This window comes from Podarcis pityusensis, assembly GCF_964106645.2.
Source record: "Podarcis pityusensis genome assembly, chromosome: 11".
Classification (NCBI taxonomy): domain Eukaryota; kingdom Metazoa; phylum Chordata; class Lepidosauria; order Squamata; family Lacertidae; genus Podarcis; species Podarcis pityusensis.
Genome location: NC_138036.1, coordinates 28798448 through 28816032, shown reverse-complemented (window position 1 = coordinate 28816032; position 17585 = coordinate 28798448). Strand labels below are relative to the sequence as shown.

General features: G+C 43.5%; 1 protein-coding gene across 2 annotated transcripts in view; it reads left to right on the top strand.

The window, feature by feature from the left end:
- Positions 1 to 13207: 13207 nt before the first annotated feature.
- IQGAP2 (IQ motif containing GTPase activating protein 2) overlaps positions 13208 to 17585 on the top strand; it is a 139591-nt gene continuing 135213 nt past the window's right edge. Inside the window, exon 1 of one of the 2 annotated variants that reach the window (XM_080972246.1) lies at positions 13208 to 13838. In XM_080972246.1, the coding sequence (XP_080828372.1) occupies positions 13787 to 13838 (52 nt within the window). In that variant the 5' untranslated portion in view covers positions 13208 to 13786. The remainder of the gene's footprint in view (positions 13839 to 17585) is intronic. The other variant, XM_080972247.1, reaches the window with a different exon arrangement.

The window sequence follows — 17585 nt, the reverse complement described above, 5'->3', positions numbered from 1 at the left end:
AAATATCATTTTGTTTGGACATTTAGACGTTTACAAAAGTACATTTTAAATGCCTGATTGACGACACAAAGCTTCATTGGAACACTTTACAGGACTGCGGCCATTTTGAAAGTAATTAACCTCCCATACACAAATCACTTTACTGCTCTGAGGTGATCTTCCCTGCCTCTCTCTCTCTCTTCTGGAATCCTTCCCATGGAGCAGTTGATAGCAGATCACTCTGAGGTTTTTTGCAAGAAGCACAGCGGGTGCTGGCATTCCTAAATCTCACTCCCAGTGAATAAAAATCAAACTTGGATGAAGATGGAGATGAGGTGGAAGAAGATCAACCAAGTGAGTTCTGTGGGTGGCCCTTTTTAGGCGTCAAGCTTGGACCATCTTCCCTACTAATATTTCTGGTTCTGATCTCCAGGAGGGTCTGACAATGTGAGCTGTGAATCCTGTGGTCCAAAATATACCTGGGTTCTGGCCCAGGCTGCTCAGCCATAGAAGGGTGTCGAAATGATGTTCTTTCCATCTTGAAATTATTCCCTCGACTGCATATCTCCCTACTATTTTGAAATTCATTTAACCCATATCTCTTTCATATATCCATCTGCAAAATGCCCCACAAGAGACATAACTAGACAATGTGGGAAGTTTATGGTGTGCCTTTTATTTATACCATAGGGATTACATACTAAAATGTAAATTGCTTCAAGCTGCCCTTGGAATAAACAGAGCACACTTCAGATGTCACTGCTTTACATATGTATTTATTTATCAGCGCAATCACTTTCTATAATTTTTAGCATGCTAAACGACCCCTGTGAAAAGCCTCCTAGCAAACATTGTTTATTTTACTTGCAGCGGCCACATCGTTCATCTACAAAAGGATCCAAAAGTTACTAATTCAAACGCAGTTTTCAATTTTAATTAACTGTGTGGGCAAACAATTGCTCAAGAAACTCCAGGCTTGTGAAGTGCCAGGCTCTAATAGCTATCTATTATGCAGGGCTGCATAATCACTTTTCATTTTTCCTGTTAATAGGATAGCCAGCAATCTAGGAAGGGTATGCATTCTACTGTTGAAAAGCTACTGAACAAATGTCAAAGTTATTTATTTATTTATTTATTTATATTTATAAAGTTGTATTCTGCTGTGCCATTTTTTTAAAAAAAACCTATATAAAAGCTGTTTACAGCAGCAGAACGTAAAACCTTACAATAAAAAAAAAACACTTTAAAGGTTTAAAACAGACATAAGTTAACCATTGTGGAAGGATGTAGACAACTGCCTGGTTAGGCCTGGTGGAAAAGAAAAGTTTTCAGCGGGCATTTAAAAGTTGGCATAGAAGGCGCCTGCAGAATCTCTATTGGCAGGGTGTTCCACAGGACTGGGCCAATGACACTAAAAGCTGTTCCTATCCTGAAACCCACCCTACTGTTCTGATTGCAGGTGGTTTAACTGACTTTAATATTGTATTTTTATACTGTTGGAATCCATACTGGGACCTGGGAGCCGACCCTCCCATTAGGCATGGTGAAGCAGCTTCCTCAGCTTTCCCCCCTGCCCCCTGCCTTTGCCACAGGCAGAGAAACAGCACCAGCACTGACACCAAATCTCACCCAAATTGACACCAAATCTCACCCAGTGCATGAGATTTCCTGCTATCTCTGATGCAGCGCGACCCAAGTCAGGGATGTTTCAGCAGGGGTGATGGAGCAGCAGTGGCAGTATGGGGTGGCACTTCCTGTTTCACCTCAAGCTAGGAAATGGAACGCGCTGCCCCTGCAGGACTTTTATAGTGAAGGGCAGATAAGAAATCCAATTCATCATCATCATCATTATCACTGCAGCCACAAGGAACTTCAGCCTCAGAGGTTGTTTTCAGCAGCAACCACACTACCACGGCAATCCCTTCGTTTCAAAATCAGGAGACTTAACTGTGCATCTGATGTTGTTTCCCCAGGTGCATGGGTCACTGAAGTACCATCATTCAAATGGGAAAATAGTGACATATATCTGCACCGGTACTTTGACGTACTTACTGCACGTGCAAAAATGTTTCCCCTCACTCTTTATTTTGGAAACCAGGGAGAGAAAGATGTATGTGTGGTTGTATACTTCTTTCTGTATCTTTTTTTTCATAGACAAATGGTCTAAATTAAAACAAAAATAAATTCTTCTAGCCACTTCCATTTTCTGTACACCTGCAGTGCAGGATTTAGTACATGGCAGAATAGCCTCCAGTGTTGTCTTATAGAAACTACCGTATTTTTTGCACCATAACACTCACTTTTTTCCTCCTAGAAAGTAAGGGGAAATGTCTGTGCGTGTTATGGAGCGAATGCCTGCGGGTGGCGGGGGGGATCTGCTGCAGTCGTGAGCAGAGGATTCATAGTTCCCCTTCCTTCCCTCCTCCATGGTTACAAAGCATGGATCCACATGGATCCTCAGGATTTTTGCATTGGGCTACTCCAAACTCACTGTCAGATCACGTCTGTGGCCACAGCATGAACCACAAAAATCATATATCCACTATTTCGTTTAGAATATTTTTTTTCTTGTTTTCCTCCTCTAAAAACTACATGCGTGTTATGGTCTGGTGCGTGTTATAGAGCGAAAAATACGGTAATTTAGTGTACCTGCTTTAAAAGATAGTTGCACATGGATGGAGGTTCTGAGGCTGCTTCCTGAGATCTTGTGAGATCTTTAAACCAGGTTTACTGATTGGACAGCTCTCTGGCTTAAATTGCTTTAAGAGCACAGGTGCTGAGGAGTTCTTTATTCCTGACTCTCAGCAGCAGTAGATCCTGATAATGTTGCTTAACCCCTGGAAATGTTTAGTCACTATTTCCCCATATCTTTCTAATCTGCATGTACAGGAAATAACTAGTTGCCTCTGGCAAAGTCCATTCTACATCCCTCTTGTTTTCTTTAATGATTTGGAAGCAATTTAGTTTGGCACTTGTGAAAGTAGGTCATTCCCCCATGCATGCTAGCAGTAACTTCCAGAAAGGTAGTTGGGGTGGTCTTCTGTAGCAAAAGCAACAAACTGCCTTGTGGTTCTTCCTTTTAATGACAGCGGTAACCCCCTTGGGTGTATGCCTCCACCAGACAGAACTTGAGAATGTGGGGCCTGGGAGGGGGTGTGGCTGTGCAAAGTTATTTGGGAGATGAGTGGGAATGCTCCCACTTTGTGGAAGCGCAAGCCACTGGTCATTTTATAACTGCAGTTTCTTTCGTATACCGTATTTTTCGTCCTATAGGGCGCACCGGCCCATAGGACGTACCTCGTTTTTTGGGGGGGGGAATGAATAAAAAGAATTTATTTCCCCCCCCGCCGCGGCTGCCCCCCCAAGCCTTGCGCACACCTGCCCAAAGCATGGGGCACCCTCCGGAGGGCTCCCCGTGCTTCGGGCGACAGGCTGCCGCCCCAAGCCTCGCGCGCTCGGCGGGACCTCCCACCGGGCTTGCAAGGCTTGTGGATAGCTTCCTGAAGCCTGGAGAGCGAGAGGGGTCGGTGTGCACCGATGCCTCTCGCTCTCCAGGCTTCAGCGAAAGCCTGCATTCGCCCCATAGGACGCACACACATTTCCCCTTCATTTTTGGAGGGGAAAAAGTGCGTCCTATGGGGCGAAAAATACTGATAATTCCTGATTTTGAAAGAAGCTGCTCCAGAGTGCAGTCTGCAGTCTGATCACCAGGTGGAGCTGGAAAGAAGGCATACCTGATGGTTTTGTAGGAAATAACCGCCAAGGCTGAAGGGAAGACAATCACTTAAAAGAGTAATGTTTGTGATGTTGTAATGTTGTAATGTTTGCCACGCATTGTCTGCCAATTGTTGCATGAAGGCAGTCTGTGTGATGTCAGACTATTATTTCAACAAGCTATCATGCATGGCAACAGGAAAGAATTTCTGTAGATTAAATTTCCCAAACAAATTTCTACCACTAAGGATATTTTGTTTGTTTGTTTCTTATTAAATTTGTATACTGCCCTTCATCCAGAAATCACGGGCAGTTTACAACATAAGCAAACAAAATAATGACCTTCCAAAACAGCTTTTTAGGTGGTGCAGATGTCTACCAGGGGTGGGGAGCAAGAACTTTCCTTCTGTGAACTTCCTTAAGTGATCCAAAGTTAGATTTTAACTTCTTTCTTAAAGGGACAATTGCTATTTAAGAGAAACTAATGCAGTACATATTGCAGTTATTAAAAAGTAGAATATTATTGACATGTTGCTGCTAGCTAGTAAATTCTTCCTCCAATCTGTCTAAATTCTAGTACTTATAAAGGGGTGGGGGGACCAAGAGAAGTATTAAGATAATCAAAATTCACCTATGTATCCAAAAGCACAGAGACTCTTTAAGGTGCTTCACTGTCTGTGTCTTGTAATGACTAAACAGCCTTGCATCCTATGCTCATTTGCCTGCAGCTTAGGCTACTTGCACCCACACTTCCCCTTGATCTTTCAGTCCTGTCCTATTCTGGTAAACATACTTTGGGAGCAAGACTGAAGCTCAGGGTACTATGTGGAGGAAGTGGCCAGTCACTACTGGCATACAGGCCCTGGAAAGCCGTCTAGAAGGTGTCCCCCGACCTGAAAATGACAAACACACACACCTGTTCTACAACATGTGGAGGTTGGTTGTCAGAATAAAAAAGCAAAGGGTGGGATTCAGCTAAGTTGTGACATGTATGGAATGAATTCTGCTCCTCCCCATCCTCACCTGCACCTCCAAACCCGCTAAGTGGCCCTCATTTCCCTACTAGGTGCTACTTTGCATTCCACCCATAGAATTCAAACGTATATATTTCAAAAGATTCACAAACCAGTGAGCCAGTGAGTTATAGTGGTTAAGAGCAGTAGTCTCGTAATATGGTGAACCGGGTTCGCGTCTCCGCTCCTCCACATGCAGCTGCTGGGTGACCTTGGGCTAGTCACACTTCTTTGAAGTCTCTCAGCCTCACTCACCTCACAGAGTGTTTGTTGTGGGGGAGGAAGGGAAAAGGAGATTGTTAGCTGCTTTGAGACTCCTTAGGGTAGTGATAAAGCGGGATATCAAATCCAAACTCTTCTTCTTCTTCAGTATTTTCTCCAAGATGCAGAGGTGAAGGATTGGGATTGAAAGATCAAGGAAAAATTACCGTATTTTTTGCTCTATAAGACTCACCTTTTCCCTCCTAAAAAGTAAGGGGAAATGTGTGTGCATCTTATGGAGCGAATGCAGGCTGCGCAGCTATCACAGAAGCCAGAACAGCAAAAGGGATCACTGCTTTCACTGCACAGCAATCCCGCTTGCTGTTCTGGCTTCTGAGATTCAGAATGTTTTTCTCCAAAAATTAGGTGCATCTTGTGGTCTGGTGCGTCTTATAGAGCGAAAAATACGGTACTTACATTGAAATAATTCATGTGTGTGTGTGTATGAGTGACTATATAAGCATCTTTATAATGAGCAGAATTTTCAGACTGCATAATGTTATAAGGTTAGAAAAGCCAGACACCTTAACTATAGAGCTACTCTTGTGACTCTGTAATATTGTTTCTTTGATCTGTTTCTCAGGAGAGTTGGATGCAACGATATGGACTTCTGCTGCCCAGAAGGAATCATGTGGTGCAATCCTGCAGCATGCATAGGACTGCAACCTTTATTGATATGCTGATGGGCACAGGTGTCAGGGAATCTTTTGTTGGTTTTGGAGAAGATGGGACAGTTTAATCAAAGAGGAATTATACAAATGGATGTATTGGCTAGAGATAGGCCTAATGTAATATGAGCAAGCAACTGAGTGAAGGCTATTATGGGAATACAAACCTAGAAAAAAAGTTATATGAAATATATGTAATTTTATCCCTACTCTCTTTTTTGTAAATTTATTTCCCTAAAGTTATGCGATGTTGGGTCACACTAGTATTCCTTTGTTCATAGGTAGCGTGGAAGACAAGGCGCAATATACAGCAGCTTTTGAATCATACAATGCCTGGAAACCTGTCAATAATATATTGGTTTGTAATTTTGTGAACAAGTCTAAGTGGGCTTGTATTTCACACACTCCTCCAGCGTGGCTATGAAAAGATCAAAAGCTATCCATGATTTGTCCAGGTTTGGATGTAACACTAAACCATAGCTAACAAAAATCAGAAATCAAAGCTTATTTTGATAAACCATAGCTTAGAATCAGCACAGTTTAGGGTTTAGACATAAGGGAATCCTATAATCAATATATAGTGTTGGCTATTGCAATGTAAATCAAGTAGATCTTTGTATCAGATATCTGCGTGTGATACAAGCAGATTTCTATACCTCTGCAATAGCTACAGAGTATTGTGAATTATTTCTGAGCAAAACGTTAAGGTGAGTCATAGGAGGGAAAATGTGCCCCTCTTTAATGCTCTTGTCCACTTCATTGTACTTTTTTCAGCTGTTCTATTGAAGGTGCATAAAGGAAATAAATGGCAACACTGAAGAGCGAACCATCAAAAATCTGCACCTTGATCTCCCCAACTGAAAGTAGCTACTAAAAAAATCATTTATAACACTGCTGGCTGTGATTTTAAATGAGGGTTTAGGCTTATTCTTGAGGGCTCAGGTAATAAAATGAAATTATAATTTTGACTGTCAGGAATCACCTCCAGAGCCAACCTTAGACAGGGAAGAAAGGAAGAAAGACTCTGACCAGGAATCTCTGCAGGATTTTGATTCTGATGTTAAGGATCAGCGCTCAGGAGGGGCAACCTAAACAGAATTACGATCCTCAGAACAGATGGTAGAAGGGAGGAAGGAAATAAAGAAATAAAAATCTGACTAATGATCTCTGCAGGACTTTGATCACGGCCATCAGGTTAGTGATTCAGAGCTCATAAGAGGCAAACAACAACCAAACAGAATCATGATTGGGACAAGAACCTTAGAGCAGATGATATGCAATCAGACAAAATCAAAACCAGACCCAAACCAGGCACCAAGATGGTAGAACTATAATCAGGAACCTAAGCACAGCACCAAGGCAGAGTAAGGATGGGCTAGGCTGCCAAGATTCAGATGTTAATTTTTGTGCCCAGGGCCAGTCCTAGACATTTTGCTGCCTGGTGTGAATAAGAAGATAGTGCCCACCACTCATTCCATATGCAGAAGCTGACCAGGCTGGCGACTGAATCTTCACCTCTGGTGATGGAACTGTGTCTTCCACCATTCCTGAGGGCAGCTGGTGATCTTAGAGTGCAAATTTTAAAATAGGTTGTTGTTGTTGTTGTTTAGTTGTTTAGTCGTGTCCAACTCTTCGTGATCCCATGGACCAGAGCACGCCAGGCACTCATGTCTTCCACTGCCTCCTGCAGCTTGGTCAAACTCATGCTGGTAGCTTCGAGAACACTGTCCAACCATCTCGTCCTCTGTCGTCCCATTCTCCTTGTGCCCTCCATCTTTCCCAACATCAGGGTCTTTTCCAGGGAGTCTTCTCTTCTCATTAAAATAGGTAGTAGTCAACTAAGTTATACTCGGAGAAAACCCATTGAATAGAATGCAGATGACTAAGGCCCATTAAAAAGCTAATACTAGGGAAAGTATAATTAAATTAAATATTAACTGGTGCAGAGTTACTTCATCCACTGGATGAAGTAACCTATGATGCTGACCAGAGAAGCCATAACATAATTGCTTTTGCTTCCTGTGAGTAATACTTAGCTCTAATAAGGCTAGTAAGTCACTTTTTGAAGGATTGCTGGGTCAAAGCTACTACCACTGAAAATTTTACATTGCCTTGCTTTTTATTGTTGTTTTATTATAGGAATGCAATGTGATTGTGAGCACATGTGCTCAGGAGTACATTCTAGTCACTGCAGTGGTGTTTCCTATCTAGTGTGCGCGCATAGGACTGCACTCTTAGTAATGGCAAAGTTTTTCTGTTAGAAAACACACAATAATTAGCCTACACAAATATTTGCGTAGCAAAAACAAGCCAGTCCCACCCTTCTGACTCTCAGATTTAATTATCTGTTTGCTGAAAACAAGCTGAAAGTTCTTTTTTGATTTCCGAAGGCCTTCATTAAGCTAATCCCCTTTTCACAGCAACACAGTAAGAAAAGAGCCACACCCAAAAAGTAACTGCCTGGCCCTTTTGCAAATTAATGTCCTTTCAATTATTGAATCAGTTTCTGTCTCCTTCCTGCAGAAATTAAAGCAAAGCATTCCAATTTGCATCAATTTGAGCACAACAATTTTAAAAAGACAAGTGGGATTTTCTTTTCCTTGGGTCAAAAAGCATCTAATTTTAGCATATGATTTACCAATGAAACAAGTGTGTTATGAGAGCAAAAGTAACATTAACACGGTTGTTTTCAACAAGACCAGCCTTTCTAATCAGCTACATGCATTTGCGTCATCGCTGCTTAAGCTACTCAAGAATTTTAAACAGCAATAGCCATCTACATGCGAAATCTCTTTGTGTTTCAGGGAAGAAACATAAGGTGGAGAGTGCTTGGATTTTAGAGTTATGTCTAAGTGTGGTGTGGTTTGGCTTGTTTATATGTATATTCAGTTCCTCTTTCTGTATTTCATAATGTTTCTGAAAATGAAAGGAAGCGTGATAGTTCTAATTTTGAAACATCCCTTCAGTAATAGCACCCACAAACGGTTTGTAGGGTTTTCACTTCTTACAGGTGGCAGGAGGGGCAGCCACTGCTCACATCTAGACTTTTACATAAATTAAAATGCATTTGAGTTTGGAATCCCTTGTACGTGCCTGAGCTTTGCAGTAGGAAGACAGCCTTCTGTAATTAAAACAATACCCAAAGCACAAGCTAATTGTAATATGTGTCTGTATTGAAACTCTCTCAATTCTTTAAAATCCACAGGCTATTGTTTCAGGTTTGCCAAATTGATATTGACTCAAGATCGTAATGACAAACAGACTTGGGCCACATTTAAGGCACCATCACGCCACTTTGAACAGTTGTGTATTTCCCCAAAGAATTGTGGGAGCTGTAGTTTGTTAATGGTGTTGATAGTGATTTGGTGACCCCCTTTTCCCCTAAGAACTACAATTCCTAGAAGAGGGATTTATTATTAAGCCATTCTTATAATCGTAGCTCTGTGAGGGGCCTCCTAACAAACTTTGGGCAGCCATGACTCTTTAAAGTGGTATCATGCCACTTTAAGTGTATGGCATGAATGTTCCATGGACTGATGTGAACTTCTACTTAGAGGTATTTGTGAAAACTCAGCCAAAGAGGAATGGGTGGGGGACCCAGTACAGTGGTACCTCGGGTTAAGTACTTAATTCGTTCTGGAGGTCCGTTCTTAACCTGAAACTGTTCTTAACCTAAAGCACCACTTTAGCTAATGGGGCCTCCCACTGCCGCCATACTGCCGGAGCACGATTTCTGTTCTCATCCTGAAGCAAAGTTCTTAACCTGAGGTTAAGCAGTATTTCTGGGTTAGCAGAGTCTGTAACCTGAAGCGTATGTAACCCGAGGTACCACTGTAATGTCAGATCATAGCAGACACATTCAACAGTCCTTCTCCTTTGCTGATTTCCACCATGGGCTGAAATGGTCCATTACTGAGCTCATCAAAGATGGTCATCCACAGTACAGGTGGAGAAGCCAAATACCAATTCCTGACTACTGAAGGTATATGTGAATTGGCCTTAGCAGGAATTGTATTGTGTTCTATGCTCTTGTAGCAAAGGGTCTAATTTGGTCTTTTGCTGAAATCTGTCAACTGCAAGGTGGCAACAAATGAATAGCAGTATATTATTCCCCAAAACGTTTGCTTCATTCATAGGAAAGTGTTTCTGTGCTGAAAGATTTGGGAAGGATATACTTAGGGTGGAGTGCTGGCAGGACAGGAGGGACATCTCCTGCACAACATTGTGCAATCTGTTTTGTTTTGTAAACCACAAGATTTGTCTTGTTTTTCAGATTTATCTTTGCTGTCCTTCTATTCCTGGACCGATGATTCAGCTCTTCCCAACTGAGCACTTCTTAAGCATTATTTTGCGGAAGTCATTAAACGACTTGCATTTAGGGAATGGCCTTTGTCCATATTTTTTCTTTATAAATTCTGACAAAATATTCCATATGTTGGTTCTTCTTTTTTCACTTTTCAGTTTTGCTCAGTCCAATTTCTGAGTCAGCACAGGATCCTTTTACATATGTGATTGAAGCTCCTCAGATTAAGCCTGTAGCTTGATAAAGTGGAAAGGAAGGCAGTGGTGTAATGGTAAAATTATGTGTGCAGGAGCTCATAATGACACATACACACCTTTGCTAAGATCAGCATGACTGCAATGCTATGCATAGTCACCTGAGAATAGGTCCCACTTAACACAGTTTTGCTTAACTTCTGATTGCATAGTTTCAACATAGAATGCATTGAGGTTTCACAAAAGATCTGCAGCCAGCTGAAATGCAACCTTTAGCTTATAACTGGAATTGCAAAGAAACTTGTGGAAAACTGTCACTCGTTACACGGCCAGTGTGAAGAAGGAACCTCATTACATAAAAAGGAAATAATTGCACAGCCTCTGCTTGATTGTCATCACATTGTCTTCTCATTCCCTTGCCAGAGCAAGGAGAGTTCATTAATTCACCTGGTGCTTGGGACAGAGGACATCACTTCTGCTACGAAAAGAGTCTCAAAGCTGCATTTCTCCACATTCACCCCTTAACTGCATCACTGAACACAGGCCAGTGTGTACTGGGGCTGCTGCTGTGATGGAAACACAACAACCTATGTGTGGTTTGTTAAGGATACTGGGAATTGTAGCACTGTGAGGGGTAATTTACATTTCTCAGGATTTTGGGGGGAAGGGTGCTTTAAATTTATGGTGCATACACAGCTGTAGTGTAGTCTTTGCTTGGGACATACCTAACAGTTTTGTTCCCTGCCTGGGATCAACTTTAGGTGTACACTTACCATGCTGGAAGTAGTTTTAATTTGCCTGTCCCTGCTAGGCAGAATGGTGCTGCAACTGTATTTTACCACACATTGAACTGCAGCAGGCTAGCAATGAGATCGTGCGGACACTCTAGTCCATACATAGCGAATGAGCAAAAAGATGACAATTCTAGATGAAAATGCTAGTGTGGAAGGAGTATTTCCTGTTCTGCATCCGAGATACATTGCCAGGAGCCCAGAGACCCATCAACAAAGTTTATTTATATACTGATAAATCTATCATTTGTGCTTCTATGGGCGGGGGGCACTAGCTTGAACTCCCCCCGGTAATTAAAAGGTGTGTTGATTACTTTAAGACCATCTTTTTTTTGCTTGCTTTTATGTTTTCTTTAACTAGGCTCTAATTCAGTAGTTACTTAAGCTGTAGTTCTCTGAAGTGAACAGTAGCTTGTTTATTTTCATTTTCAACTCTAACAGAGTGAAGCTTTTTTGTGGTTGTTTGTTTAGAAGGGTCAAAGCCTGGAGATAAATACGAAAGCCGTTCTTTTTCCTATTACTTTTTGAAATATTGACTCAGTGAGTCATGGAACCCAACCACAAGCAAGACATAGATAATAGGGAGACACTTTTATATTCTTTGTAGCTCTCCAGGTTCATGCTCCCAGGTTATGTTGAAAAGGTGGATCTTTAAGAAGCTGTTAATATGACCATTCTAAACAGTGAATGGCTACATGCACTGAACAGCTGCTTCAGACACAGGACTATATGAATTCATGTTTTCTAAAAGGTTGAAGCAGGTGGTATTGTACCCAGGCCACGGCTTCGCTCCTAAAAAGAGACTCATGGGGGTTATATGGAAATCATCCTTCCTGATTTCTTGAACAGTCCACAATCTGACATATCAGTTAATATGTTAAGATATATATTTTTGAAAGTTACTCGGTTTCCTACTGGAGCCAGTCTTAGTTACAATAGAATCCTATGTCATGCCTATTCATGAAGAAATCTCCCTTTAAATGTGTGTAGCCTATTTGCAGCTGAGTAGAGCAACTCTAATCTGGCAGGTAAGCACCCTGTGTAAGGTTGCAAACCTAAGCATGTCTATTCAGAGTTCAGTGGGGCTTACTCCCAGGTAAGTGGGTTTAAGATCACAGATTTAGCAAAACTGCAATCCAACTGCCTGTATTCTTTGTAACTGGGCTTGGGCGGTTCATTTTCTGCCCTTACACTGTGTCTTATGGGGTGAATTTAGTTACATCTACATTTGGAGAGATGTAATACATTGACTTCCATGGGTGGGCATTAGGATGCAGTATATCTTTGTTTATCCTTCTCTCTGCTGCCAACACACCCGATTCCCCATGCATAACTTCTTTCAGCTTATCTTAAACCAGCAGGACTTCCCCTCAGCCACCATCGTTTAGTTACTCTGGTTTAACACCCGCTGGGGTGAGTTGAGAAACCACAACCTCTCACTGTTAAGATTGCACTGTCAGTCTCTGATGCGTGAGGATTTACCCTAGTCCTTGAGTAAGGAAAGAAACCCTTTCCATGCATGTTCAAGAACACTTTTATTTCACTACCTAGGGGAGCCAGAGTAGTGTAATGCTTAGAGAGTTGGGACTGTGACCTGGGAGATCAGGTTTTGATTTCCTCTCCATGAAGCTCACCTGGTGTTCCTCAGCCTAACCTACCTCACAGGGTTGTTGTGAGTATAAAGTGGGGAGGGGAGAACCATGTACTGTTGCACCTGGGTCGACCTGGAGGACAAAGGTGGCATATAAATGTCATGAGTAAAGAATAATAAAATATGTTCCAAACCTGAGCACTGAAAGGAGCGAAACTCCAGCCTGTAACGGTGAAGCCTAAGCGCCGCGAACAAGGTGCTCCTCACAACGCAGGCAAGACTTTCTATTTCTGGAAGGAGGTGCTTATTGGTCAAGTATCTTTGGGGGGGAGAAGAGCGTTTCTCTGTAACCCAGCAACTGCCTGGGACAGAAATAGGATGAAAACAGGCGAGTTCTTTTGTTTCCTGACGTGCGTGCGTTTTCAGTTTTTATTTTAAACTTCTGTGGTGCAAAGCGCACAAGCCACACACCGGGGCAAGACGGGTGAGGCCGGCGAAGTGGAAAGCGGAGAGCCCCCCGGCCGGAGGCATCTCGCGTGCCCTCCCCTCGGCGCTCCCCTGGCGCAGGCTGCGAGCTGAGGAGAGGAGGGGGCTCGGCCCACCCGGCTGCGTCGACGGCCGCTGGCAGGAGGCGGGAGGGGTCGCTGTGGAGCAGGCTCTGTTCCTCCCCCCCCCCCCTAAATAACGGGGCCGGAGAAAGCGAGGAAGAGAGGAAGCGCGCTGGGGGTGGAGAAAGGAGTTCACTTTGGCGGCTTCCCTCAGGGAAGAGCTGAGCGCGCCAAGGAACAACGAGCTAATCTCCCGCCGCCGCTGCCTGGCTCGAGAGGGCGCCGAGCGCTCAAAGAGGCGAGCCAGGTAAAAGGGACGAGTCCTGGTCGCGGAGGAGCGAATCAGAGAGGGGGAGGGAAAGCAGGAGGCGAGAGCCGCCCTTCAGCCTGCGCCCAACTTCATTCGCGCGCGGCGGCGGCGGCGGGTGCAGGAGGAGGAGGAGACGCAAGGCGCGCCTTCCCACCCGCCCGCCCGCTCGCTCGCCTCAGGTTTGGTGTCCGCCGACTGCCAGAGACTGGGTCCCCGTCGTCGGCTTCTGAAGCTTCAGGCAGCGGCTGCGAGGACGACCGAGGCTGCCTAGAGGGCTGTTGCGGAAGAGGCGAGGAGTGCGCGGCAGGAACAGGCGGCTCCCCCTACTGTGCGTGTGTGTTTGTGGAGCAGCGGCGGCGGCAGGACGGTGAAAGAGCGGATTATTCCTGGTTTCGAGAAGTTTGAGCCGGGAGAATGCATTATGAGGAGCCCTCTTCGCCGGCCTTGCAGAGACCTCGCTATGGCTGTAAGTACCCCGGCGCTGACTTGCCTCGCTCGCCGCCAACTCACTTTATTGATTACATTTGGGTTTGCGCCAAAATGGAGCACCGAGCCGGGACGGCGGCGTTGCACACGCACGCGCGTACAGACGTGTCTCTCTCTCTCTCTCTCTCCCCCCTTTCTGTTTCGCGGGGTTCTGGGGAGAGACTCCCGAAGCGCTCAGGTGTCGAGGCCGCCCTTGCTCCACAGAGGGACACGTGTGCGGGAAGGAGAGGTGTCCTTGGGGGCGCTGTTTGTGGTGGAGGCGACGGGAAACACCTGTCGCTGGCTCGTTACCTGAGCGCTTTGCAGGATGGTTTCTCTCCCTCCCTGCGCGGCTCCAGCAGGAAGGATTTCATAGGTCAAGGTGTCACAAGCTGATGGCGCGGTGTCCGTGTGGCTCCTGTAATCTCTCGACAAGCAAGCAGGCTGAGAGAGAACTTGCTTGCTTGCTTGCTTTTTGAAGACTCTTCTGCTGGCGGAGTTCTTAGATAAAAGAGCATTTAACATCAGATTCCTTTCTAAGTTATGGGGGTTTTACTGGGGAGAAATAATTCTGCTATAGAGTGTACATGCAATGTGTTAAGGCAAGGATTCCAAACACAAGTGAATCACATACTGTATTTGCTTGGAAATAAGCTCCTTGAGATCTCTAGGACTTACTCCCAAGCAAGCGTGCATAGAGGTAATCCTATACATGTCCACTCAGAGCTAATAAGCTCCATTTAGATAAATGGGACTTACTCTTAGGAATGTGAATATATGGTTGTGATCTCAGACTGCAATCCCTATACAGTGGTACCTCAGGTTACATATGCTTCAGGTTACCGACTCCGCTAACCCAGAAATAGTACATCGGGTTAAGAACTTTGCTTCAGGATGAGAACAGAAATTGTGCTCCGGTGGCGCGGTGGCAGCAGGAGGCCCCATTAGCTAAAGTGGTGCTTCAAGTTAAGAACAGTTTCAGGTTAAGAATGGACCTCCAGAACGAATTATGTAACCAGAGGTACCACTGTAGATATGCCATGCAGGGAGTAATGACCAATTGATTCCCCCAACAGAGGCTTCTGTGCAACATCTCATTTTGTACATGCATTTGCAAAATATGCATCACCCCTTCTTTAGCATTAAGAAAATAGATGTGTGGTTAAAAATTATGTACGAAGCAGTAGTAATTTGCATGTGCCCGCTTCCCTAATTCCTCCAAGAAGTGAAGGAATTTCTGGATTTGTTTTATCTTTAGGAGCTGGAAGTCTGCACCATTAATCAAAAGATCTTTGGTATTACATCTGAAGGGGATGCAAAGTTAAATTAGAGTAGAATGTGCTTGTATCGTGTTTTATGCCTGAAGGGTTTATGTTGGGAGGGTGCTGAGAACACAGAGTGCCTTGACATTGTCTCCCAGCTATAATTTCCACTGCACCTTGGCAGGGAGGAGTCATGACAGTTAACTGCTGCTCTGGCTGGGCAGCAAAGGTGTGCCTGTTGTTGCAACTGTTTACCACCCCCACCCCCAGCTGAATGTGCTATTAAACTTGCAATATTGCAACAGGCAACTGCCATGTTCTCTGACTGTTCCCATTCCTTGAAATGTCCCACATTTGCCTGGCAGAGTTTGAAAGGGCTCTTAAAATTCTAAGAAGCCTGTATCAAAATTTTAGGTACAAGCCCTGCACGACCCCTGGGTGTCAGCCTCAAATGATAAAGCATATAGAATGCCCATAACCTTGACTCCAGGTGCCCCACTCTGATGAAACCGCCAAGGTTTCAGAACAGCACTGTGCAGTTTCATAATAAAGGCACCTTACTTTAGAGGACCTTTGCTTACTGGTGTTGTGTTGATGAGTTCACAGTCCTGAAAAGTCAGCTTTCCTTAAAGCTTTTGAACTGGTAAGCTATATATTTTGTTCCCTGCTTGGGGCAAGCTAGCTATCCTAATTCACAAGGCTTCTATGACCTTGATGACTGCTGACACTAACTCGCTTGGGTAACATATAGGAAAAGCACATAATGATATATTGTTCTTCTTCCTCCTGCCCTGTCCCAACCTGCATTAATACCACCTACTGCTGCTGAGATCCTCAAGAGGCCATGATTTTCGCTGAAGTACATGCTCTTTTCTCTGGCAATAATTGCCTACAAAGCACACCACTAGGCTCCATGGCAGAAGTTCAGAGTTCTCCTTCAGACTGAGCCAGGAAGTGGTTTGAGAAAAGATGTACCTTTCTGAGAGTGATAGCAACATAAAGCTGCAAACAGAGGAAACAGTTGTTCTTCTTTGGCAGAACTGAGCTAAGGGAACAGTTTCCAAGAACAGTTTTTAAGCCTCTGCTAGTTTCAGGTGTATTGAATACTGTGCATTGTATTACTCATGGTAGCAAAGTGACAAGCAAAACCAGAATCTCCCAGTCATAGAGTAACTAATAAGTAGCTTACAGAAAAGGTGATCTTGAAAGAAGCTAAGCTCAAAGTGCCATCTTGCCATGGCCAAGTCTTCTGGACTTGCACCTCATTTTCCTGTAACCTGATTTTCCCTTCTCTAATGGTGGTGGGAAATATGTGCTGACATACAGGGCAGAGCAAATAAACTGGTCCTGACAGTTTGTAATGCTTGGGTGTTCCCATAATGGTTTTTTTTTTTTTTTAAAGTTATTCATACTTACTCAAATGTTATGTTGTGTTGCATGGCTGTTAACTCTTCCAGTTACCAAAATCACGTCTTATTGTGATAAATAACCTGAAGAGGTTTTTATTCACAGTCAAGAGGGATATACCTGAAAAGTTATACCACAACTCTTCTGAAGCAAGCTAGCTGTACTTTATGAATGTAAGCAGTTTTGCTTTTCATTGACAAGGTACCTTGATGGTAAGAGCCAGTGTGGTGCAATGGTTAGAGTGTTGGACTAGGACCTGGGACATACAGCTTCACTCAGCTGTGAAGCTCACTAGGTGACCTTGGAGGAACAGATGAGATACAAATGTAAGAAATAAATAAGAAATAATATAAAAGTAGAGTAATATAAATAATAAATATAAATATAAATAAATATAAAGTAAGTAATATAAAAGTAGAGGATACTCATCAGATAGGGAACTGAGGCGGGAGGCAGCTTCTGGTTTCAACATGGAGCCAAGCACAGTGAGCAGCTGTGGCCAGTGCCAACTCACTAACAAGTGTATCTGCCTTATGTTGCATGCACATCTTCTAACATGTACATGTTAAAAACAATGCAGGAAGTAGCCTTCTGACCTGCCCATAGTTGCTCACTGAAATGATCTGAGATTTAAGCCCAAGTCTGCTGAGCTCTTAAACCCTACATTTTGTCACTGGAATAATACCAATACAGTTATTTCTGACATTCAGTTCTGTTTCTGACACATGCTTTACATTATTTGCTAATAAGTTTTTGCTGTCAGCTGCCAATCAAACTTGAGTCAGCCTAGCTAACTTGTTGTATATTTGGAGATCAGTGTTTTGCAAAGAAAATAAGAAAGGCTGTAGGGCTTTTAGGTTCTCCCACACCCACGCCCAAGTCTTCTTTAATTCATGTGATATTTTATTTTAAAAAACGCTGCCGTGATTATAATGTAGATAAATTAAAATTCCACATGGACTTGTGTGTTGTAGTTTACTACGTTTTTAATATGAACATACTGATATTTTAAGAGTTGTTGTGGCAACTGAGAACTTTTGTAACTCCAGAGGGGTAGCCATGTTAGCTTGTTGTATCAA